Here is a 24,485-nt window from a genome sequence, read left to right on the forward strand (position 1 = left end):
TCACAAAGCAGATTAACAAATATGCACAGTCACATTTCCTAAAACCCCATGTCTATACTGGATCTTTTCAGTACAAATGGTGGTTTGTCTCTCTGGCAGAAGTCTAGCTGAAGGGCAAGCTTGATCTGAAAATGACTCTGTAAAATGAAATGAGATTGTGGAAGCCAACCAGATACTCTCTGTCATGATGAAGATGCTTATCAGGTTGTCACCTCTGGTGCACTGTTGCTAGAGATGCAGTGGGAGCAGGCTTGAAGGCAGTATTCCAAGGCCACTGCAGAGAGGTATTTAGTCAATTGTTGTGATGGTAAGGCACAAAACATAACCAGTATCATCATGGATGACACTTTGAAGGCCTTATTCCCCATTTTTACCAGGGCACTGCCTGAAAGGGAGCAGGATCTGCCCTGGTGAGAAATCTCTGCATGAGGCAGACAGCGTAGGAAGGGTGCTGGGGCACAGCTGAGGTTCTGGTGTGGGTGCCAGTGCATTCAGGGAATGTGTTACAAGTACTTCGCTGTTGTCTTTTGGGACCTCACAGAAACAGATGGGAAGGCAGAGTTCCTGCTTGTGATCTAAGTAAACTGAGAGACAGACAGACTAGAAGGAGAAACCTGTTTTATGGTCAAGAGAACAGAAGACTGTAAGAGCCTATTCATATTTAAAAACAAAGAGGGGTAAACCAACAAGACCCTCTTGATATCAGATACGCAGGCCTTCAGAACAACCACGAACATGTTTCTGCCTTACAAGGCTCATCATCCTAATATAGAAAGCTCCTGGAGATAACGTGAAGCTGGGCATACAGTACAGCCTATGCTCCAGGCGCAAGGAGTAAGTGTTGAGGCAAGAAATGACTTTTTCCTGGCATGACCCACTACAGATTGAACTGGAATGGCAATTAGAAGTTGAAGTGCTCATTTAATGTCAGTGATGTGTAAACTACGTTGCTATTGTTATTTTAGTGCCGATTTACATAATTGGCATACCCTGAAGTCACACTGCACGAACTTTCAGTTCATGCTAAAGACTTGCAGGAAGTCATAAAATTAAACATTATCTGCACTGGAATGCAACAGAAAAGTAACTAAACTTTTGAAGGATTTCACCTTGATCCGTGTCACCTCTCCCACCGTATGCGTGGGGGTAAGCAAAAATCAGGTTAACAAGTGTTGGGACCTGTAGGTTTGAGGGAGCTTTACCAGCCTTTTAATTACACTGTGTAGTTCTAAGGTGGTTTGTTATACTGGTATATACTCCTCCCTGTGTGAGCACCTCACACTGCGGTGACCTTTTGCCAGTATGGCTGAAGTCACTCTAACCTGATAGGAAAGCCAAGAGAAGGTCCATGGAAGGAACTATTTCAGTCAAAATATGCTGAATTCCTACCTCAAATCAGTTGTTTTCCTACACTAAAAAGTCATAAGATGGAGGGAAAAGGCCGCTCCCAAAGGAGGAGCTGGTAATGGAGCTGTCTCAGTTGTTATTGCTTTAAATCCTCCTCCGCAGTAATTCAAGGTGTCAAAGGCTGTCTGTGTCTTTTGCAAATGAAGCCCCTGAGAGGCATTTGGAAGAGGAGGTGCAGCACAGGGCACTCAACTTGCTGGGAGGGAGCCTGAGCCAGGATCAGGACCCCAGCTAATGACTGTGTGCTGGTGGCTTTGATGAAGACCCTAAGTTGCTAAGTAGCAGATAGGCAGGAAGGTCCCAGGCCCTACTGCAGCACCCAAGCAGGCAAACGAGAGACAGGGCAAAGGATCCATCCCTTCCCACAATTTACTAAATCCTGTCAGGATTAGGACATTTGATGGACTTTCTTTTATAAGGGCACAAAGTGACAGGATAAAGGGTAATTACTTTAAACCGGAAGAGGGTAGATTTAGGTAAGACATTAAGAAGAAACGGTGGTAAGATGCTGGAACAGGTTTCCCAGAGAAGCTGTGGATGCCCCTTCCCTGAAAATGTTCAAGGCCAGGTTGGATGGGGCTTGGAGCAACCTGGTTTAGTGGGAGGTGTCTCTGCCCATGCAGGGGGGTTGGAACTAGATGATCTTTAAGGTCCCTTCCAACCCAAACCATCCTGGGGTTCTATGATCAGCAAAGGGAGTAACGAACACACCTTGGATTGGGAGCCCAGTTCCCCTGGGCACGGACCTGCCTTCTTCACCCCTGCCACTGCAGTCCTCCTCCGTGGCTGTTCGCAGCTGTACACGATGCTGCAAACCCGGGGAGCTCCGGCAGGGAAGAACTGAACCCCGGCCCGGGGGGAGCGCGATCGGCCGTGGGACAGGTGCCGTGGGGAGGCCCGTGGCCACGGGCTGGCAGAGGCTGGTTTGTGATGGGGCTGCCGTTTCGGGGCCGAAGATCCGCCGCATTTCCACCACTGGAGGGCAGCCACATCTTAAAAAAAAAAACACGAAAAATCCAACCCAACCCTCCTGCAGTCCGGGGCTGAGCCCGCAGTGGGATGCACAGCTGCAGCCCTCCTGGAGGAGACTCCTCCCGAGCTCTGGCGCTTGTCTTTCGGGGAGGAGAGCGAGGAAACCCCTCGGGTTTCCAGACCCCGCCGGGTTCGGGCAGAGCGTTCCCGCGCACTGCTGCTAGGGGATGTACAATCATAAATAAGTGTATATACTTATATATAGAATATTGTTTTAAAAAACTGCACCGGGATTCTCCCGATACCTTACTTGACCTTACCACACCTTAGCACCCCGGCCGTCCAGGGGCACGGAGCTAATCCGATTTGCGGCGGCGGAGCCCCGGGGAGAGCTCGGGGCCGTACAATGGGTCATTGTTCGGGCCGGCCCCGCGTCCTGCTCCTGCACGGCCGCCCAGAGCAGGACGCGGGTCCGGAGGCCCTTCCCACCCTGTCCCCAGTTTAACGGGACGGGACACCGGCCCCAGCCCTCGTCCCGGCGGCTCTGCGACCCGGGCGGGCGGCAGCGCCGGCCGGGCGAGGGAGGGTAGAGGGAGGAGGAAGGGAAGGAACGAAAGAGGGAGGCGGCGTCTCCTTTAAAAGCCGTGCGGGGCCGCAGCCCGCTCCCACAGGGCGGCTGTGATTGGCGCGGGGCTGCGAGCCTCCGGGGTCGTGACATCGCCCGACGACAAAAAGCCCCGGCAGCGGCGAGCGGCCACCCCCGGCAATGGTGCGGTGCGGGGCGGGAGGCGGGCGGGCCCGGAGCGCGGTCCCTTAGCACGTCTGTTCCACGCGGGCCGGCGAGAGCAGGCTACTCCCCACCCTTTTTTTTTTTTTTTTTTTTTTTAAAGTATTTCTCCTCCCTCCTTTCTTCTTTCTTTTTAAGGGAGCGGAGAGAAAAAGTCAAACTTCATCTGAATGTTGCTGCGGGAGTCTCGGTAAATGTCCATCTGTCTGATGCGGGTGATGCAAAGGACATTTTTTAAAAGGAGCCTTTTAACTCCGTAGACACATAGGGAACCCATTCACGGGTAGGCACACGCACACACACGCGAGGAGGAGGAGGAAGAAGAAAAAGAAGCAACAACTTTTCGATCGCTGCTTTTAAAAGGGAGAAGCCCTTCCCCTGGCCGGGACTTGCCTCCTCAACCAGCTGCTAAAAGTATGTTTCTGAGGCGGACTGTACTTCAGGGAACTTCTGTTTTCTGCTCGGCAGCTGTAGAGGAGCAGCAGCGAAGTTTGGAGTAACACCAAGTGATGCGGGAAAAACACCCCGAGAGCAGAACACCCTCCTGCAGACACAACCCCTGCTGCTGCACACAGGTATAACCCCGGCGGTCGCAGATCCACTGAAAAACCTTCTCCGCAGAATGACTCCGTGGGCCACGGCGGAGGTGCCCTGGAAGAGAGAGAGAGAGAGAGAGAGGGGGGACGGGACACTAATAATAACTATTATTATTATTATAATCCAGCGCAGAGTTTCACGGGGGAGAAGAATATCCTGTGGGTTTGGCTAAGGACGTAGCAGCATTTTTGTTTTCCTCCTTCCCCTTCTTCCAACTCCGCTGAGGGGGAAATTAACTCTCCCTTTCTCTCCGTTGGGGAGCCGCTGCCCCACTGCCGACCCCCGGCGCTGGGCGGGAGGGGGCTGGGGGGTGGGAAGCGGAGCCGGCCCCGAGCCCCTAGGCTCGGGCTGGGCGGGGGAACACAGGGATCGGGACGGGAAGGTGGCTTTGCGCGGTGGGCTGGGAGTTTTCCCTTCGGAGCCGTCCCGGCAGCGCCGGGAAGGCCCGAAACGGCCCAGCCGGGCGCACACCTGTGCCCGCCGAGGGCAGCGGCTCGGGACCGGGCAGCAGCCCTCGGCGGGACGCAGGTGTGCGCTCGGCCGGTCTCTCCTCCCCTTCCCCTCCTTTGTTGCGGATCGGATCGTCCAGTCCCGTCCCGCCTGGCCCCCTTTGATCTCCTGCCACCGGCGGATTTTCGTGCCTCCCCGCTCTTAGCCGTCGAGCACCGGGGGCCGCCGGGGCGGGCGGGGGGGGGGGGGGGAAGCCCGGATCGTCCCCGTTCGCACTCCCCCACCCCGTTCTCCCCCTTTCCGCGGGTGTCCGCGCTGACTGGGCTCCCATCGCCTCCTCCTCCGCGCAGGTTGATCATGGTTGCCGCGACCCGTTCCCTCCTGGCTCTGCTGCTCTGCCAGGTGCTGCTGGGCGGCTCGGCCGGCCTCATGCCGGAGGTGGTGGTGGGTCGACGGCCCTTCAGCGAGCCGGGCCGCCCCGCCTCGGCCCCGCAGCGCCCCGAGGATCTCCTCAGCGAGTTCGAGCTGCGCCTGCTCCACATGTTCGGTCTCAAGCGGCGGCCCAGCCCCGGCAAGGACGTCGTTATCCCCCCCTACATGCTGGACCTCTACCGCCTGCACGCCGGCCAGCAGCTAGGGCAGCCGCCGGCCCTCGGATACCCGCTGGAGAGGGCCGCCAGCCGCGCCAACACCGTCCGGAGCTTCCACCACGAAGGTAAGGGCAGCAGGGGGCCGGGGGTTGCTTGGGGACTCCTGCGAGGCTGCGGAGGTGCAGGGCGGCTGCGGGCGCGGGTCGGGCGGCGGGGCAGGGGGAGGGCCGGAGGAGGGGCGGAGGGGCGGATTCCTCCGCGGGAGCGCGTAACCGCGGCTGCCGGTGGCACCGCGGCTGCTGAGCGGGGCCGGGTGCGCGGGGAGCCCGGCGGCAGGGCAGGCTGCGGGGGGCTGGTACGGCGAGCTTGCTCGCAGAACCTCTTCTCCGTCCGAGGGGAGCCTCCCCAGTTATTGTGAATTTTTTTTTTTTTCCACCCCCCCAGCCAAACCAGAGCGGCTCCCCGTTACCGCGTTCCCACACGTAGCTTTTCTTTTTGCCAGGCTAAAGAGCAGGAAAAGTCTCCCTGAATGCGCGGCTCAGCCGCGACCGCTGCGGTGGTTTCTAATCCTTATCTAATCCCCATGAGAGATCAATGAAACAACCAATCGCGGCCTCCCCGCGAGCGCTCCCTCACTTGGCCGTCGAGGAGCGATTGAACCCAGACCCGTTACACCTCCCGAGCCGTCAGTGCCTGGGCTGGTAAAAGCCCCGCGGCCAGGTTTTGGCTCTCACCTGCAGGCTGAACGTCCAGCAGCACCTCCAGCCCTCCTCACCAGCAGCCCACCGAGGCGCTTGACAGGCCTTTGCTGAGCGACTGGGTGCGTGTCCCGGCTGATGTAGCCGAAATAGTCACGGCGGCATTAGCCCCCAGCACGGGTAGGCCCGTGGAGCTGGTGGCACACGTGTCGCTCGCGTGCTCTTTGGGAAGCGTTTCCCCAGGTTGTAATCATTCCTGGCTGCTAGTCGGTGTGCTGGCGTACAGCAAGCCCTGCTGTGTAAAAGTCATGAGGATGCTGTTTTCCCGTGCTTCCAGTGTGAAGCGGTGTTGAAAAATAGAAGTTCCTTCGTATTTAATGTTTCTGACGGATAAAGGAGGTGGCCTTGGAGAGGTGCTGTTAAGTGGAAAGCCTTATCATGAGAAGGGAGATGAATGATGAAACGTAACCTCTCATCGGCTGTGTTTTCCTGCGTGGAAAGTAAACACCCAGCAGTGAATGGGGAAAAAGCCTGTGCATGGGTCATTCACGTTAAACCTGAGCCTGCTGGGCGAGGGGCTGAGCAAGAGGGGAGCTGAAAGGGCAACGCTGGTAATTTTTCAGTGAAAAAAAATCTGCAGTTTGAAGGAGTCATACTGTTACAGCAAAAACTGTTTTCGATATAAAAACTATTCTATAATTTTCACCAAGTGTAGAAAATAGCGTGACTTTTTTTTTTTTTACTGAGTTCTCACTCTGTATTAGCGACTTCTTGAAAGCAGAAGTTTGTTTTCTGACCACTCAAAACACCTCCATATTTACAAATATTGGTTTGGTCCTGAAATACCGTAAAGCTGAGCCTTACTTTATAGCAAAAGTCAGACATGACTAAGAACTGCTAATAGCAGTTACCGCTTCCCCTTAGAAAGTACATGTTTCTCCAGGATGCTGAATACCATAACTAAAAAGCATTGGGGTTTTTTGATACTTGTTTTGGCAAATACTTTTAATTTCTTCCATGTCAGTAGCAACAATTTACTTCTTAGCGACCCTAGACTTGTTACTCCCTCTGAAGCTTCATTCAGTTATTTGTTGACTCAAAGGTGAGAATGGCCTGGGATTTAGTGACTATTAATTATTTTTTGCATGTATGGTTTTGAAAAGTCTGTTGTTCAGAAGCAACTTTGTTTAATTATCCCTTTATCATCTACCCCTTTTTAGCAGTTGAACCTTCCTGGCATTCTTTATGGCCTGTTTGGGTAAATACTAGGTTGTGCTTCATATAGTGCTGTTACAGATTTTGAGTTCACTGTCTCTAATTAAGATACAAAATCCATATGTTAAGATTTGTAAGTCACTGAAATTGCAGAGTAATATTTTTTTAGAATGGAGTTTAAGGGATTGATGTTAGATCCATATTCTTGAAAAAGTAGAAATGCAATAGTTACCGTAAGTCATCAAGCAGTTTTAATGATTCTCATCAGACCCCCACTAACTATAGCACTTGAGCTTTCTCACTAATGTCCTTGAATTCCAAAGTAATGCTGGGTGTTTCTTGCTACTTAGTATAACCACCTGGAATGCAAAGTGTGCCAGTATTCAATCAAAATGCATAACAAGGAACGAAGCCACCTTAACTTCATACTATCCATTCTTGCTTAAATTAACAGAGAGACGAGGGAAATGGTATTTTCTGCCTGGAAGTTTTTCAGATCTTGTATGTCACGTGTGTTAGCTGTCATTTGAACACTGTCAAAAGCAGACTATGTTAGCAGGTTGGTTGCTTGTTTCAGTTCCTGATTTTTCTTTCTTTATTTCCCCCCCTGTTTAATCAAATTAGAAGTTTTGGAAGAACTGCCAGAAACAAGTGGGAAAACAGCACGGCGTTTCTTCTTTAATTTAACTTCCATCCCTAATGAGGAGTCTATCACCTCAGCTGAACTCCAGATTTTTCGGAAACAGGTGCATGGAGCCTTTGAGAACAACAGCAGCTACCATCACCGTATTAATATTTATGAAATTATAAAGCCAGCCACAGCCACCTCTAAGGACCCTGTCACAAGACTTTTGGACACCAGGTTGGTGCATCATAATGCAAGTAAATGGGAAAGTTTTGATGTAACACCAGCTGTTTTGAGGTGGATTGCACATGGACAACCTAATCATGGGTTTGTGGTAGAGGTGGTTCACTTGGACAAAGAGAACAGTGCCTCCAAGAGGCACGTTAGGATTAGCAGGTCTTTACATCAGGATGAAGATAGCTGGTCTCAGCTCAGGCCATTATTAGTAACGTTTGGGCATGATGGCAAGGGACACCCGCTTCATAAAAGAGAAAAGCGTCAAGCGAAACACAAACAGCGTAAACGCCACAAATACAGTTGCAAAAGGCATCCGTTATATGTGGACTTCAATGATGTGGGGTGGAATGACTGGATTGTTGCCCCGCCGGGGTATAGTGCCTTTTACTGCCATGGGGAATGTCCTTTTCCACTGGCAGATCATCTAAACTCAACAAACCATGCCATTGTTCAGACTTTGGTCAATTCAGTGAATTCCAAAATCCCCAAGGCTTGCTGTGTGCCGACAGAACTGAGTGCTATTTCCATGCTCTACCTTGATGAGAATGAAAAAGTTGTATTAAAGAACTACCAAGATATGGTTGTGGAGGGTTGTGGGTGCCGCTGACACAGCAAATATATTGGACAAATACAGAGAAAAAAAAAAAAGCTGACACTTTAATATTTCCCAATGAAGACTTTATTTATGTAATGAAATGGAAAGAAAAAAAACACAACTATTTTGAAAATATATTTATGTCTACGAAAAAGTTGGGAAAACAAATATTTTAATCAGAGAAATATTCCTTTAAAGATTTTAAATGTATTTTAGTTGTACATTTTATATGGGTTTAACCCCAGCACATGAAGTATAATGTTCAGATTCTTATTTTGTATTTATTTACTATTATAACCACTTTTTAGAAGAATAGCTAATTTGTATTTATATGTAATCAAAAAGAAAAAAATATAGGGTTTGTACATAATTTTCCAAAATTGTAGCTGTTTCAATTGTGTGTATTTAAGTTGAAAAGAATACATGGAAGGTTACTATGGCAAAGTGCATAGCACATTTGCTTTCTGCTGTGCTACTGTTAAGGTCACAAGTTCAAGTCCAGAAAAAAGTGGATAATCCACTCTGCTGACTTTCAAGATTATTATATTGTACAATTCTCAGGAATGCTGCAGGGTGGGCTGTCCAATCCATGAGAACTGGCATCCTCTTTAGGTGGAACACTTGGATAAGAACCAGACGTTGCTGATCTAGTATAAATACTGCTATTCCCAACTAATTTGCAGTGTGAATATCAGAAGGGCCAATAGAAATTCTATGGGAAATAAGGGTGGGGGAACACTGAATCCTTTCTAGACCTACAGAAAAAGTGAATGTTTGATGTTTCCTTTACAAGTCCTTCCTTTAAAAGTCCTGGCCAAATACAAAATAATAAAAACTAAGATGTCTTTTTTTTTTTTTTTTTGGTGATTATGTGCGCTAAAGAGGAACAATTATCTTACTTGTTCTGGCCCTTGTCTTTAACAGTTGGAAAAGTGTTGTATACTTCTCATCTCAGATCAGAGCTCACTTCTGCTGAGTGTTATAGGTTAATTAATCTTCAATTTTTGCCCTACATACAGCACACTCTTGTCATGCAGCCTCCTATCTAACCTCAACCTTTCCAGGGTTTTCTGTTTGAAAGCTTTTTTTTTTTTTTTTTTTCCCCCAAATGTTAAAATCTTCAGGTAATAAATCAGAGAACTTGGGTATTTCTTTCTGAAACGTCCAGTTTGCAAGACAAAATGGTTCACTTGTGCAGTCATCACAAGGATACCTTGTGCTTTCATCTTCATATTTTTTCAGTCTTTCATGTAAGGGGCAAAAAAGCATGATGTGCAATTGGCAAACACAGCATTAAAGCTAATATTTAATTGTGCCTGTTGTGTGTTCAAAGACCAGTGTGTGGGGTACAACCTGGGACAAGCGTGCAGAGGCTGGGTAATTGTTGCATTAAAGTTGTGCTGGAATAGGAGAGCAGAAAAGTAGCTTAAATTGACTTGTTGGTGTGCCACTATGCACTGAAGCTGGGAACAGGGGGAAGTTGTGTTAGGTAGCTAGTGGTGCTTCTTCAGGAGCTCCTTGGTGTCTTTTTATGGATATATAATGACTGTGCTGGTGCCTCTGCAGATGTCAGAACCCCCTTGTGCTCCCTGGTGATAGATTTCTGGATTTGGTGAACTGAGGCAGCACTTCCTAAAGTTCTGTGTGCAGTCAGCCCACTAGAGACCTCTGTGAGTCAACTCTTACAGTCTCTGATTTGGGCCTCCTATTAGTCTAACTTTTTATTAACAAAAACCTCCTCTTTGTCATGGCTCTCCCCAAGCTCTTCCTTTTTTATCAGAATCATCTGGGTTATAGTGAAGGTACTAAATAGGTTTGTTGATCAGAAAGGATAACTTGATGGTGTTTTACATGTTGTTTTATAGGACAGTTCTCTGCTGCTAATAATCACAAGAGGCAATGGGGACAAAGGGCAGGAGAGACAAACTGATTTCCAATTGGCTGTTTCCATTTTTCTTTTGTAAGCTTAAAAGTATCTTAGGCTAGGTGTAAATTTTTGTGGCAAGAGAAAAACGTATGTATTTCTTTGTACCAGCAGTAGTTTTAATCAGTGGTAGAGAACAATCTACTACTCTGCAGTTTGGCTCTGATTATTTATGAGAGTAGCTGATGTTGTTGGTCGTACTGATACTCCCTAGTAGCCTACAAGTTCACTGGGGGACATCCTCTATTTGCTTTTGCAAAAGACCAGTGCTGTTTTGTTGGCTAATGTTTTAAGTTTGCCTTTTGCTTGTCACCAGCTTTACTGGTGAGGAATGAGTTTATGGCTGGTGCTTTGGGAAGGTTGTCAGCTGCAGGACATGCCCCAGTGAAGGTTCTTCAAGATTATGTGCAACATGTGGTTGTGCTGGTCAAGTTACAGTGGGTCTAGTATGCTCTGTAACCTGAGCTTGCAAAAGGTGGACATGAAGTGCTGAAAAATTGACATTTGCATCATTTCTGTGAGGAGGAAAGGTTTGATCACAAACCTGATGAAATCAGCAAAGACCCCATGGCACTTCTAACCAGATCTTAAATGCCACCAGTGCAAGGCTTAGGTTTCGCAGCTCCTAGCCCTTGGTGTGTAACTAGGTTGAGGGAGGCTTTTTATGGAGTGGTGACTGCTTTACTTCTCCTCTAAGGCATGGGAACACGTTGATGCTAATCTTGTTTCAAGAAAAAATTGGCTACAGTGCTTGTCTGTGCATCAGCAGTAGCTGGCTCATGGCGTGATGCCGCGTTCCTTGTAAAGGCAAACCTGTTGCTTGAGAAAGAATTGCATCCTTAGTAAAACAGACTGGGAGACCAATGTATAATTGTAAACCGATTAAGACCTGCTCTTCTAAGCCTCTCTATACCTGCTTAGTGTTAGTCACAGGTTCATCAGTTCCATAATGATTTTTAGGAGGAAATACATGTGTCAGGCTCAGCAGGTCAATACGTTTCTGCAGAATTGATTTCGTAATGTATCTTTACATCTTTAACCTCTCTCTCTCTAGACTGGAGCCGTGAGAATGCTGCACTGAAGAGTTTGTTTAGAATTTCAAAACAAAACACCCCAACAAAAGAGACTTTCATACATGAGTAGCAGAAAATTCTCTTAGAGATCTGTTGGATTCCTGCACTCTGCTGATTTGGGTATATGATCCTGAAAGATTTGTGCTTTCTGACATCTTCTAAGTCTGATAATGACTGCTAAATAATTCTAAATACTGCAGGTATGCTGTTACCACAGTACTCCAATACTTATTTTAGTTCATAGTACTTAGTGTTATAGTCCTCTACATAGAAGAAATGAGCTTTTTTTTTTTTTTTTTTTTTTCCCCCCCTCTTTAGAGGAGAAATGCAGATGTTCTGAGAGGCAAAACTGCCTTTGTTACCATGTAGCCTGTTTCCCCTGAATATATTGCTTCTAGGCACTTATATAACCTATATGGGCAGAGATTGTGATAGATAATGTCACCCTTTGTGCATTTCAGATAAGCATCTCTCTAAACAGAAATGCGATCAGCATCTCTCCTTGTCCTTTTGAGACTCAGTAACAGCTTTGTCAAGTGGCTTGATAATTTTTGTGCAAAATTCAGTTGGACTTCTGTGGTCAGCAACATGTAAAAATGACATGGGAAGATCTTCAGTTGAGGTAAGCTCTCCTGAGAGCATTGGCCATTTACACTGAGCAGCATCTGCTCTTCTGCGCTCACCTGGGCTCAGCGTAATCAGGCGTTTGAGACCTTTCCTGCTTGTATGATCACTGGGTTTGGGTGTCTGCAGGCCCTCACCTGCTTCCCCCCTGCTAGGCAGTTGGAGGTCTCACTTGTGCCATCAGCACTGATGAGGCTTGGAGAGGAATGTGATTTATTGTAGTCTCAGCTTTGAAGAAGGAGCTCATCTGGACTGTGTTTATATTAGACCCACTTTGCTACACTGTTAGAAGAGGATAATTATCAAACTATTTTATTGTACAGCTATTCCTAAATTGTTGATTTTTGGGTTTGTTTTTGTTTTATTGATTTCAGGAGGCAGCTAATTGCCATATGGCAGCTCAATGTTAATGTTTTATGAAGATCAGGAAACAAAAGTTTATGAAAAGCTTTTGTATAGTAACTGCAGTTTCAAGAACTGTTTTATACTTCCTGACAGTGCAGGTCTGGCTTAATGGTTTGTTTTTATTGCTTAAGAGTGTAAACCTTTCTTTAGCCGATGTGTGGAAATTATATCCTCATCCCGCGTTACGCATTTCTCATTGCTCATTACTCATTCCTTGCTTTCATTTCTGCCATCTGTAATCAGAGCTTTGCTGTTTCAACTGCATGCGAAATGCTCCTATCCTTTGCACAGTAAGATACTTTTCCTCAGCACTCACCCACCCTTGAAAAAAAAAAAAAGGGTGGGGGGGGAAGGGGGGAAGAAGGAAAAAAAGAGGAGGAAAGCCTACTCTGGCTATATTGTTTTTCTCTGTTTTGGGTGGAGTCTGTCTTAGATTCTGGTTGCTAGATGGTTTCTGTAGTAACAAGCAGAGAAAAATCCAAGACTGAAAAGGCACTTTTAAAGGTGCCATATCTTGCCCGAAGTATTATTTATCTAATTATGGATATGGAATGTTTCTCTTCTTTATATTAAGGCTACCCCTTTTGGTAGAGCGGACTGCTGCTATGAGAACTTGATTTGTTGTGTTCTTACGACATGAGAATGTGAGAACCACAAATCTTGTTCCCAGTTGACTTAAGCTGCTCAAAATAACGATGAAAAGCCAAAGGCGTTAAAATGTATTTTTAAAGACATTATAAATGGCTGTTACAGGCACACACAACTTTTTTTTTAGTTACATAGGAAACAAAAAAGAAGCTACGCTCAGCAGGACACTTGGAGCTTACATATTTCTGCTGTAAGGAGGGTGTTGGATAAAAGCAGCAATCTTCTGGTTTTTTAGACTACTGTGTACAAGGAAAAAAATCCCAGCTCCTTCAGAATATATGCTTACTTTATTTCTCCTAAGACATTTTGCAGGTGTATGAGAAAATAACTGTGCGTGTCCAGTATGTTTGCCTCACTTGGGCACAAAAAGAAGTGTAACATTGCTTCTTTCCTGTGTCTCTGGTACTAATCCTATATTACCTGTGTTCCTGACAGTCTTGTCTGCAACAAGCAGTAATGGTTTCCTAAGGTGGAATTTCCTCTCTTCTTGGGATCTGGTCACCTGTCAGTGCCCTCTGGGATTTAGCAACCTTTTGTCCACAAGCCTTGTGCAATGGTCACTTAGAAAAAGCAGGTACACTGGTTTTGTCCTGGTTCTGGATCCTTCACAGAGGCAAATTTGTCCCTGCTTTCACAAGAATCTTAGTTTGGAAAGGGTCTGGTTTACTCCATGGTGTGCCAGAGGAGACACCTTGTAACACCAGGGACTGTGTCTGTAACTTGCCAGAAGTCTGAGGGCCAAAGCTCATTTGCATCTGTATTTACATAGTGCTGTGAAGGCACTCAGCTGTAATACTTGCCTGGGCTTGTGTTGCCCTTGATAGATGAACAGAAGCTGACAGTTGTTGGACCTCTGCAGAGGCAGGGAACTTGCAGTGGGTCAGCTTGGCTCTTGGCTCGTGAGGCAGAGTAGCAATGAGATGTATTTCTGCTGTTCTCGGTTCACTCTTGTGGGGGCTTCTGCAGAATGTGTTTGGCTGCCTGTATAGAAATTAGACTGGAGCCACTGTGTCAGGTCTGCAGTTGGGTATATGGCTTAACTCTAAGAAAGAAGCAGATCTGTGCCTTTTTAGTTTGAAAAAAAAGGCAGGGTTTTTTGCAGGAAGAAGCTGGGAAGGACCCTGCAGGCTGTTGAAGCTGGAAGTGTTAAAAGTTTCTAGAGGGACTTCAGGTACAGAGATCAGAGCAGGGAACTGATAACACTCTGAAAGTTCAGGTTCCCACAACAGCTGGACTGTGGCAGATTTACAATTTAATGAGGCTGATAATCCCATTAGAGATTAAATTAAGAGGGTTTTTCTGGGAGATCACCAAGAAAATTATGAATATTGCACTGTAGCTTGGGTCGTGGTGCCAAGGCAGTGGGGATCTGACATGTATTTCTTGCACTGCAGGATACTGTTTCATTCAGTGTATCTCATTAAAACAGAGCATTCAACTCCAGCAGTGTTTCACTACAAACAGAAGCAAATGTATTGTTATTATTATTGTTACTACTACTATTATTGCTATCATCATAATCATAATCCTGGAAACAACATACAGATTAAAAGATGGGAATATCAACCAGATCTGCAAATCAGCACAGCTCTACTGACTTCGTTCTTAGATGACCTGCTCCTTTTTGTTAAAGCAAATCCTCAGAAGGCAGGGTGACCATGTATAAAAAGTAATGTATTTAAGGTATCTATTGACGTAACTCCAGTAGCTTGGAACTTGCACAAACCCATTTTTCTATGGCATCCTGCACACCCTGGTGATGGGAAAGTGTTGCATGGAATAATGACTCTGTAACCACAGACTTCAAAAGTATAGAGTGTCTGGGGCAGGATAGAAATGGCTGTTTCCACATCAGTACTGTGCAGACAGGCATATTGAGTCTTAATTGCAAGGCCAATGGTGGTGGGAGGGAGAAGGGATATCTGACTATGGCTGCACCAAAGACACGGGCTGAGCAAAATGCCTCTGCCTGAAACAATGATTTAGTTCATTTTAATTTTGACTTTTGCATTTTTCTCATGACTTATTGATAACTTTGGATGGGACTTCATAGACCAAAGGAGTTACTGACTCCTTAGGAATTAGGACCAGAGACAGGGTATGTGTTATTTCTTATAAACATCACTCTAGTTGTTGTTTTGTATTCTATTTTAAGGACAGTTCTAACACTTTTTTTTTTTTTTTACTTGTATTTTCTCTCTTTGAGTGGAAGTCTTTCACTTTAAAGCGGTCTTTCACTTTAAGAGCCCTGCTTTTTTGTTCCCTTTTATGAAGAATGTTGACATCATGATGTTAACAGGAAGACAGTTTTGATGTCACAAGCTGTTGTTATTGGACCACGTTCTAATACACACAGAAGCTCTTTTCCCAGTCCTGGCACTGTAAATAAAATGTGGGCCAAATATCTTTAAGTGAAAAATGAGTGGGTTTGTTCTGCAAAATACTGGCTTTACTGACCGACTTTTATTTCTGTTGTTCAATACCTAGATTCCTGGAATGGCAGGTTTGTTGTCACTTTACTGCTTTTAGTGTACAGACTATTGGCATTTTGCAGGATTACTTTAAAGCTGGAATCATGTGAGGACATAATGGAGGCTGAGATTCTTAGAAAGAACATTTCCTTACAGTCTCTGGGGAGAAGCCTTGGAATGCTACCTTGAGACTCAAACATCAGAAGGAAATGGAATTGAAGTTCTATTTTTCTTAACCACTGGTATTTTTAAAGTCCATCAACATTTTTGTTTACTTAGGATTAGCAGTAACCTATGTTCCAGATGATGTTATTACTGAGGGGAGGATCAAAGACTAATTGATTCATATTTCCTGGTCTGGTGATAAATTTTTAAAAGTTTTTTTCTTTTTTTCTTTTTCTTTTTTTTTTTTTTTTTTAAATAAATACTTAATTGTTTACTGCTTTCTGACACGCTGGGCAAAGAAGTCTCCCAGGTTTGCAGATGAAAAGATTTTCATCTTTGAAAATATAACTCAAATGTACCCTAGAGGGCAGAGTCATTTAGAGAGAGCTCCTGCACACCTGCTGAGGTACTGATTCATGCCCACTGTGGAGTTCCTCAGTGAGAAGGACCAAGCCCTGGGAAAATACTGTTGGGAGCCTGGGTGGAGCCTTCTGGTTGTTGTCAGCAGCTAAAATTGAAAAAGTGGTCTGTGACTCTCCTGTGTGCAAGTTCTAACAACAAACAAACAAACATTAAAAAAAAAAAAATCAGTAGTTTTCAAAAAATTCTGTGTAATCCAGCAGGACATTTTGTTGGCAGGGAGCTATTGCAGCTCTTATCTGTTGGAAAGTCTTTATTTTTTTTTTTTTTGAGAGTTAGATTTAATTTTCAAATAAAAGCAGCTTAACTTGGTTTATAGCAAAGAAAATAAACCAGGTGCTGCACTTTCCAAAAGTTTTCTTCGCTTTAGACCTGAGCCACACAGTGGGTTACAGCCAACTTTTCCATCTAACTGGTGAGGAAAATTTGTTGTCAGGTCTTTCTCTGTGAGCCTGAGTGTCTGGAAAGGATCTGGGAAGGTCTTTCCAGCTCCTCTTGTATGTGAGTACTTCCTTCAGGGTTTCAAGCTTCATTCCTCTCTTTACCTCATTCATCTGAAAAGAAAAAAAAAAAAAGGGTCAAATAGTGGGACACTTTGAAGAGTGTGCCTTTACCAAGCTTTGTTTTTTCTCTCTTCCTGAAACTTTCATTACATGATCCTGGTTTTCTGAGCCAATTGTTAGCCCAAGGCCAAATCCTTATCCTTGGGCTAGATAACAAAAGCACAGCTGAGGTGATCTTGACTTCTTTAAAAAGGCTGTCTACACTTTGATGCACTCAAGAATGAGACACATAATTCATTTTAGTTCCAAAGGTTGTCTTAGCATGGGAAATTAGCAACCTCTGTGATAAAAAGTCAGCATGTTAAGTGTTTGTGTGTGTTTTATGTTGATCTCTGTCTTCCATTGCGTTCCACATCCTGGGGGGTGTTGGTGTTGGTGTGTCTAGGGAGAACCTGAGACTGAATCCTATCTGGAAGTTTTACTTTATGGAACTGCACGGGTTCATACCAAGGCCCAAAAACTTTGTGCCAAAGTCAGGAATCTGCATTTGAAAAACGTAACTTTCTGACTTGCAGCTCTAAATGAGGGGAGTGTGTAATTGGAGTGTATGCTCCAGAGAAATAAAGTCTAGATCAAGTTTAATAATGGATATCAGAACTGACTTCTTAAGTACCGCCCTCTTCTTGTGTGCAAAGACCCCAGAAGCATGAGAAAGACCAGTGGGTGTCATACACCTCATATCTCGCAGTGCTATGTGGAGGAGCTCTCTGTGGCATGGAGGCCTCTCCACCAGGTCCTTTCTGAGTTTTTCTTTCAGAGAGGACTCTTCCACAGTATGCTCTGTTGTTGAGGTCTGAGTGCTACTCTGAATAACTCTGAGGGTGGCAAGAAACACCGGTGGCTGTAGTGCCAAGTGGTTCCAGTCATGAAAAGTGGTGGAATTAATAGTGAAGTTGACAGACACAAGATAGGCTTTGGTGGCTAAGTCTGTTAAAAATAAATGCTGCTCATCAAATACAGCATCAGAAAAAAGAGAAAGTGTAGCAGTAGGGCCACCAGATTAAGGACAGGAGAGGCAGTGAAGTTTAGTCTGCCATGGAGCTGGAGTGTACCATTGGAGAAGTCCCTTGCTGTCCTTGTGTGCTGATTCTCAAATAGCTCTTCCCTGTCTTGTGAGTGTTTTGGAATGATATGTACCTCAAAGAATTTGGAGATGCCCAAATGCACTGCTGTTTATGCTGCAGGGTAGAGATAGATAGCTACATTATATGGCATAATAACAGGTTTCATCTGTTGGTAGCCAGTTTGCATGCAGACCAGGTCTGGCCAGTATTAAACTGGGAAGCAGAGATGGCTTTGTGATTAAGGTGCTGGAGTGGGACGCTGGAAATCTGGGTTCAAGTTGTGGGTCAGCCATAAACTCCCTGTGTGACCTTGAGCAATATAATTATTCTGAGACTTCAAAGGTATCTAAACAATTTGGACACCCATTTTCCAGTCATTTTAATTAACTGGGATGCTTTGAAATGCTTAGCTTTAATCTCTCTGTGCCTTGGATTCTCATTTGTAAAACCAGGATAATAATATTTCCTTGCACATGAAGAGGATGTGTGCATTAATGATTGGGAAGTGTGCAGCTACTCAACATGCAGCTGATACGGAGTAGTGAGGGGGGGAACATGTTGAGTTTTGCAGGTGTGGGGCTCAAATGCATACATGGGTGCTGCACTCAGGACAAACAGCCTATTTCAGTAAGATTTGTTTACATGTAGGCATAAACTGGGGGATAGTTACTTATCATGATCTATTACTGCCATATTGGTTCACGGGAGATAAATATCACTGTGGGTAAACTACAACCAAAATATTTACTGAGAGGAACAGCTCATTTATTCAATATTTCTTTTAGCTCCATAACAACATCTTCCCGTTTCTTTAGTGTCTTGCCATTCTTTAGTAGTGAATATTAAACTTTTGCAAGATAAAGTGACTAGTTATTAACATTTCAATTTCTGTAGCTTTACTTCATAACAAGCCATGCTCCCCTTTTGCCAGCACCTATGGTTCTGTCCTTTTGCCCAATGTTATGTGTGTAATGAAAAGCCTGTAATGCACACAGGCAGAGGGAAGGGTTAAAAGAGCCAAGGGAGTCTTTAATTCCTTCATTTTCTGACTTTTGTGGGTTTAATACACAATCTTAACATTCCATTAGTAAGTGGTTGCATTTTTTTTTTTTTCTTTTTAACTTGAAAGATTAAAGGTTCTTTCAGATTTTACATTTTTTCACTGCCCTCTTTAGTCATGTCAGTTCCGTGTGCTAGGCAGGCAGGAAATGAAAAGTTGTCCTCAGTAACCATTAGTGCTACTCCCAGAGCCGAGTGACAGATGTCAAGGAGGTGCCTGTCTGTAGAGAAGGCATTCCCAGACATTCGCAGAAGAATGTCTGTCAAGGACCTAGGCCCTAGGACTTGGGCTTGGCACTGGCCCTTGAGATGACCATCACCCAGTGCCATTTAGAGGTGTGCTGTGCAAACTGCGTGCAAAACGCTGGGCTGTGTTGCGTGCTGTTAGAGCATTTGATCCTGCTTGTTACAACAGTTACAGATATGTCAGTGGTAAATATATGTTGAAATGAGGTTTCACTATTTAAATATGCAGGAAAGAGATGGCTAATGCTGTAAACAGCTTCCACTGAATCAGTTGCACCTGTGACTTCCGTATGAATCAGATCAGAGCCTTTTACATTGCTCCTTCCATTGGCTTATTGTGATGACAGCTTCGTAGACAGGAAAATCTGACTCTCACTTTTTGTTAGTTTTCTGCTAGGATGGCAATGGACTAACCTTGTTACTTATCATAAGGAAGTCTCAAATCTGACTGTCAAGATATGCTTTTCTCTTGAAATTTGATTTTTGAAGCAACCATGAGCCAAGTGCTTCTTTAATGTGCTGACATGTATGCTTGTAGGATAGATGAGCAAATATTTCTCAGTTTTATTAACATATATTTATTACAAGCATCTTGAATATTGAATGGCAATTTTTCCTCGAAATCTTCAGTGAAATAACTCCAGTGGTAGTTTTCACTGAAAAACAATGATCAGAGTTACAAAGGATTTGGGGTGGTACCTGTTATTCCCCAAGATTTTCCAAATACCTTAATTTATTTTTTTAGTTGAAAGGAGTAGGTAAGAAATACTGCCAAATTATTCATACTGTGTACAAGCAAATACAATCTCAAAAGATTTTGCAGAACAATAATGATTTTATGATTAGTCAAGTAAACATTTTCAGATTGTCTCACCCTGTAGAATGTGGTTGTTTCTCTCTGGTAGGTGTATAGTTTAAAAATAAAAGCAAACAAAGCAGGCAAAAATCATGTCTAGATACTGACCAAAAGTTAAAATTACCTTAGATAAGAAAACTGCCTCTGGATTTTTCAGGAATAAATAATGCATTGGATTAACTGATAAAGGTAAAGCTAAGAACAAATTATGGTAATGTTTGGGTTTTTTTATCAATGGTCCAATCCTGCTAAAACATAATGTTCTTATTAGCTATTTTGTATTCTAAGCCCTTGAAAAACTTTTAGACAGAACTTAATTTAGTACATTGTTACCAACTCTGATATCTGCCTGACTTTATCCAAGTTCATGAACCTTTTGAACAGCGGCCCCCCTCATGCCTCTGGGGTTCTGGAGAGGGATTTATGGTTTCATGTGCAAAACAGTGTGAAACTTGGCACTTTTGCACAGCCTGAACCCTGACAACCCCAGGAGCACTAAGAAAAATCAAGGTCTATGAGCTCAACCCGCTCAGAGGTGAAGTAAAGGTTTATTGAAACTCAAGTGAACTTGAACGAAATTTTGTTTTTTAAAAAAATCTGTCCCTTACTGTCCCATCATTACTTTATCATAACATGAAGGAAATCCATCCTGTGTGGCTGTTGTGAAGATAAATTCAGTAACATTTATGAGGTGCTCAAGTAAAGATGGTGGCAGTGGTGGTGTTTGGGGGGAATTAAGGACTTTAGACATGTCGGAAGGAGGTTGATGACCAGGAGATATGAATGTCTTAAGAGTCACTGTATGGATAGGAGAAGTTCCCCTGAGTTCCTGCTTGCTAAAGAGCCAGGGCAGGCCAGTCATCAGGGCTGTCTGACAGGGTAAATGAGTCACAGTCAAACCAGGCACTCATTTACATCACCAAGCTTCTTTAGAACCGGTGCAAATGCAAGCTCCAGTTCATACTGAAGGCCAGGCTTCATACTGAAGCTTCATCTGCTTTCAGTGAGGTTGAAAGATTCTGAGTGGGATTTTGCCAAAGGTCTAAAAAACTACTTGCCTCCTGATTTATATATAAAACAAAGTGCTATGTGCAGCCAGTCGTCAAGTCCATTAGAAAGAGAGTGACAGGTTCCTCATGTTATTCAGTTGCAGTTCTGCAGATTTTGTCTTTTTAATAAGAATTAAGTCCTGACCAGTCATTGGAATTGGCTGATGCTGGGGATTTGGCCCACAAGGTACAAAAATGTTTCTTTCTTTATTCTTTTCTTGGCCTTGCCCTCTGGACTATCTGACTTTGGAGCTTTTGTCATTCAGGTAGGTCATGTTCTGCCTCTTCTTACCAGGTCCTGAAATAAGCCAGCACTGCTCACCTGCAGGTCCAAATTGGCTGTAAGTGAACATTTCAGGCATTAATTGTGTTGCATTGCCTCTGCTTCTACACTGTATAAAGTACTCCAGGGATCCTCCACAAGGGAGGTCACAGGTGGATTTGCTGAAATGAACCTCTTTCAGAGTTGCTTGTAATTAATGCATTTACATGGTACGGATGCCAACTGTGAACCTACAGTGTACTTAACAATAACAGTACATCAGCTTATAAAGTTACACCACAAATATTCTGCTGTCAACATGTGCAAAAGTCCTGTTATCAATAAGTGCGTTCATTTTTTTTCATACTAGGCTAAACCCTTTTAGGAGAACCATAGCCTTCCCCACATCTGCTGGAAGGGAGATGTGATGGGGCATAAGTAATCCAGGAGACTTATGGAGTATGTAAGGGACAACTTTGCTGCTGCTGCTGGATGAGCTGACTGATGAAAGCACTGTGCTGGACCTGCTGCTCTTGAACAAGGAGGAACTCTTTTGGGGTGACTTGGCTGCGGTATTATGAGATGGTTGTTTAAAAACTTGAGGGAAGTAGGAAAGACAAGTAATATAATAATCACTTAAAGCATGTGGACTTTGGCTTCTTCAGGGAATTGGTAGGCAGAATCTCCTGGGAGTCTGCCCTGAAGGGCAGAGAGACCTATGAAAGTTGCTTGATCTTCAAGGACAGGCTCCTCAAAGCACAAGAACAGTCCATCCTGATGTTCAGGATGCTGAGCAGGTATAGCAGGAGGCCAGCTTGGCTGAACAGGGAACTCCTGAATTATTTCAAATGCAAAAAGGAAGAGTATGGAGGTGGAAGCAGGGACAAGCAACCAGAGAGGAATACAGAAATGTTGCCTGGGCATGTAGGAACAGGGTTAGGAAAGTCAAAGCTCCACTGGAGTTGGAACTGATGAGGTTTTTGGAATGTAAGCAGAACACTTCTACATGCAACACAAGGGAGACCAAGGAAGATGTGGGCCTTCTGCTGAATGTGGCAGGTGATGAAAGGCATGGGGAAAGGCTGAAGTATTCAATGTCATGTCTTGCTCGTTATTAGCAAGATTTGCTTTCAGGCCTCTGCATAGTGGCAGAGCTGGAGGGAAAGGGCGGTACCTGCATTAAAGAGTTAAAGATAACATGGCACATCCAAGCCCATGGGGCTGGACAGGATGCATCAGAGGGTGCAGAGGGTCTGATACTCTTTAACATCTTCTTCAGCAACCTGATGAAAGTTAGTTTGCAGGTGACACCAACCCAGGAGGAGTGGTTGATATCCTGGAGAGCAAGTCTGCTGCCCAGAGGAGCCATCTGACAAGTGAGCTGGAAGAATGGGCCAACAAGAATATCCTGAAGTTCAGCAGAGACAAGTACAAGGTTCTGTGCATAGGACAGAAATGGCCCATGCCTGTGTACAGGAGTGGCATCTGGGGAGGTGGGAGTCCTGACAGGCACCACATCCAATATGTGTCAGTGACGTGGCTCGTGCAGGACAGAAAGCCAGCGATGTGCTGGGTTGCCTGAGGGAGACTGACTGTTCCCCTCTACCTGTGCTCATTAGGATGCCACCGGGACACTGTGTCCAGTTTAGGACTCCTTGGTAGAAATACTGGCAAACTGGGGAGAGCTGAGAGCAGCTCTGGCGGTTAGGCAGCGGGGCTGTGTGACACGTGAAGAGAGGTGGGAGAACCTTAATATATTTAGCTAAGGGAAACATAATTTCACTCTTTAATGACCTGAAGGGAGGTTATAGAGAGCATGAAGCCAGACTCATCTCAGAGGTGCACAGTGGAAGGACAGGAGGCAGCTGTCACAGATTATAGCAAGGGGAAACCTGGTTGAATATAAGGAAAAAAATCTTCACAGCAACAATGATTTAGCACTTGAGCCCTGAGAAGTTGTATAATTTCCACTTTTGGAGATCTGCTGCACTTGTCTAGTCAAAGTCCTGAGCAACCTGATTGAACCTGAAGCTGGGCCTGCTCTACATGAGCAGGAGGCTGGATGAGATGACCTCCAGAGGTCCCTTGCAAACTTAGTATTTCTGATTTTGTAACACACAGAAGACCATTGAGGAAAAGCAATAGATGGAGCAAGATGAATGTGGCAAGTTCTTATTTCTGTTATTTCTAGTTCGTGTTCCATTTAACAAGCAGAGAAAAAGAAAGCATGCTTTTCTTTTTTTCCTTTCCCCCCCCGCCCCCCCCCCCCCCCCCCCCCCCCCCCAAATAATTAAAACTTTTTAGGCAGGAGATCTGCTGTGGTATGCAGAATGGAGTATCACATATTTGTTGAAACTGTGTCCACTGTTAATGAAATAATGTAAGAACCAACTGATAATTTATTTCTAGCAGGCATTTTTTCTCATAAATATCAGTTTTGAATGAATCCTAACACTGGGTTTAAAAAGAACTTCATGCGTGCAAGAAGGACTATAACACTAGCTTCAATCTCAACTTTAACAACAACATTTTTTCAGTACAGGATAGTAAATGAGTTCAGTAGAAAAATAAAGTGAAAGATTTTGTATTCTTTCTCACAAAATCATTGCAGAGTGGATGAGAAGTTGATATAAGGGCATCTTTGACCAATTAGAATAAAAATTTTAAAAAAGACAGCAAACTATTTGCAGCCACTGACACCTGTTAAAAGTCAAGCCCATGCTAGAATATCAAGCTTCTGCTGAAATATGCACTGAGTGTATTTTTATGTTTTAAATACAACTTCCCATCCTGGTATTTGCAGGTGCATTGTACTGAAGTGAACACAATAATTTTGTTAATTGCAGTTCAAGCTCATTAGGGAACTATAAAGGCAGAAGAATGAATGTAACCGTGCATTAAATGGTAAATGATTTTGGGGTGGGAAGCAGTCAGGTGTGTTGCCCTAGGCTATGATTTTCCCCAAATTAACATACATAGCAAAGAAAGAAAGAATGAGGCGGGTGGGAAGAAAGAAAGGCCACAGGTCACCAAAGCAAACCTCCCGAACTTCGGTGAGGCTGAAGGGAAAGGGTGGTTGCTGAAGTGCTGAGAATCTAGCTGGTACTGGCTCACACCAGGCAGTTTTAGTATCGGTTTCGGGTTGTTCAGACCAAATATGGTGAAATCCAAACCAAGTCAGTGTTGTTCATGTAGTTAACATGTAACTGAGCAGAGCTGTGGAAGGTTTCACTGCAGCCTGCAAGACCTCTCGGATGTGCAATGTTAATGACTTTTATTACAAAACCATCTTGAAGTAGTGTATGCTTGAGCAAACAGCCAAACATTTCCCCTCAGACTTTTGGTGGAAGATTTGTAAACTTGACAATATGTTATCACAAAGCTTGGTTGCTTCCATCTCCCTGCCGGATGCTCAAACCAGCAGGGATCCATGGATTTCCAGATGGTTGTACAAACATATTTTGCTGCCTTAGAATAATAATT

At 44.6% G+C, this 24,485-nt stretch overlaps 1 protein-coding gene across 4 annotated transcripts in view; it reads left to right on the top strand.

Moving 5' to 3' along the window:
- The first annotated feature begins 3,642 nt into the window (after positions 1 to 3,642).
- BMP2 (bone morphogenetic protein 2) overlaps positions 3,643 to 24,485 on the top strand; it is a 126,269-nt gene continuing 105,426 nt past the window's right edge. For 2 of the 4 annotated variants that reach the window (XM_051614985.1, XM_051614986.1), the window contains exons 1-3: positions 3,643 to 3,741; positions 4,564 to 4,928; positions 7,341 to 7,578. In XM_051614985.1, coding sequence (XP_051470945.1) covers positions 4,571 to 4,928; positions 7,341 to 7,578 — 596 coding nt within the window. In that variant the 5' untranslated portion in view covers positions 3,643 to 3,741; positions 4,564 to 4,570. Of the gene's footprint in view, positions 3,742 to 4,474; positions 4,929 to 7,340; positions 8,359 to 24,485 lie in introns of those variants that run through there. The other 2 variants (XM_051614983.1, XM_051614984.1) reach the window with 2 other exon arrangements.

This window comes from Apus apus, chromosome 3, assembly GCF_020740795.1.
Source record: "Apus apus isolate bApuApu2 chromosome 3, bApuApu2.pri.cur, whole genome shotgun sequence".
NCBI classification, from domain to species: Eukaryota; Metazoa; Chordata; class Aves; order Apodiformes; family Apodidae; genus Apus; species Apus apus.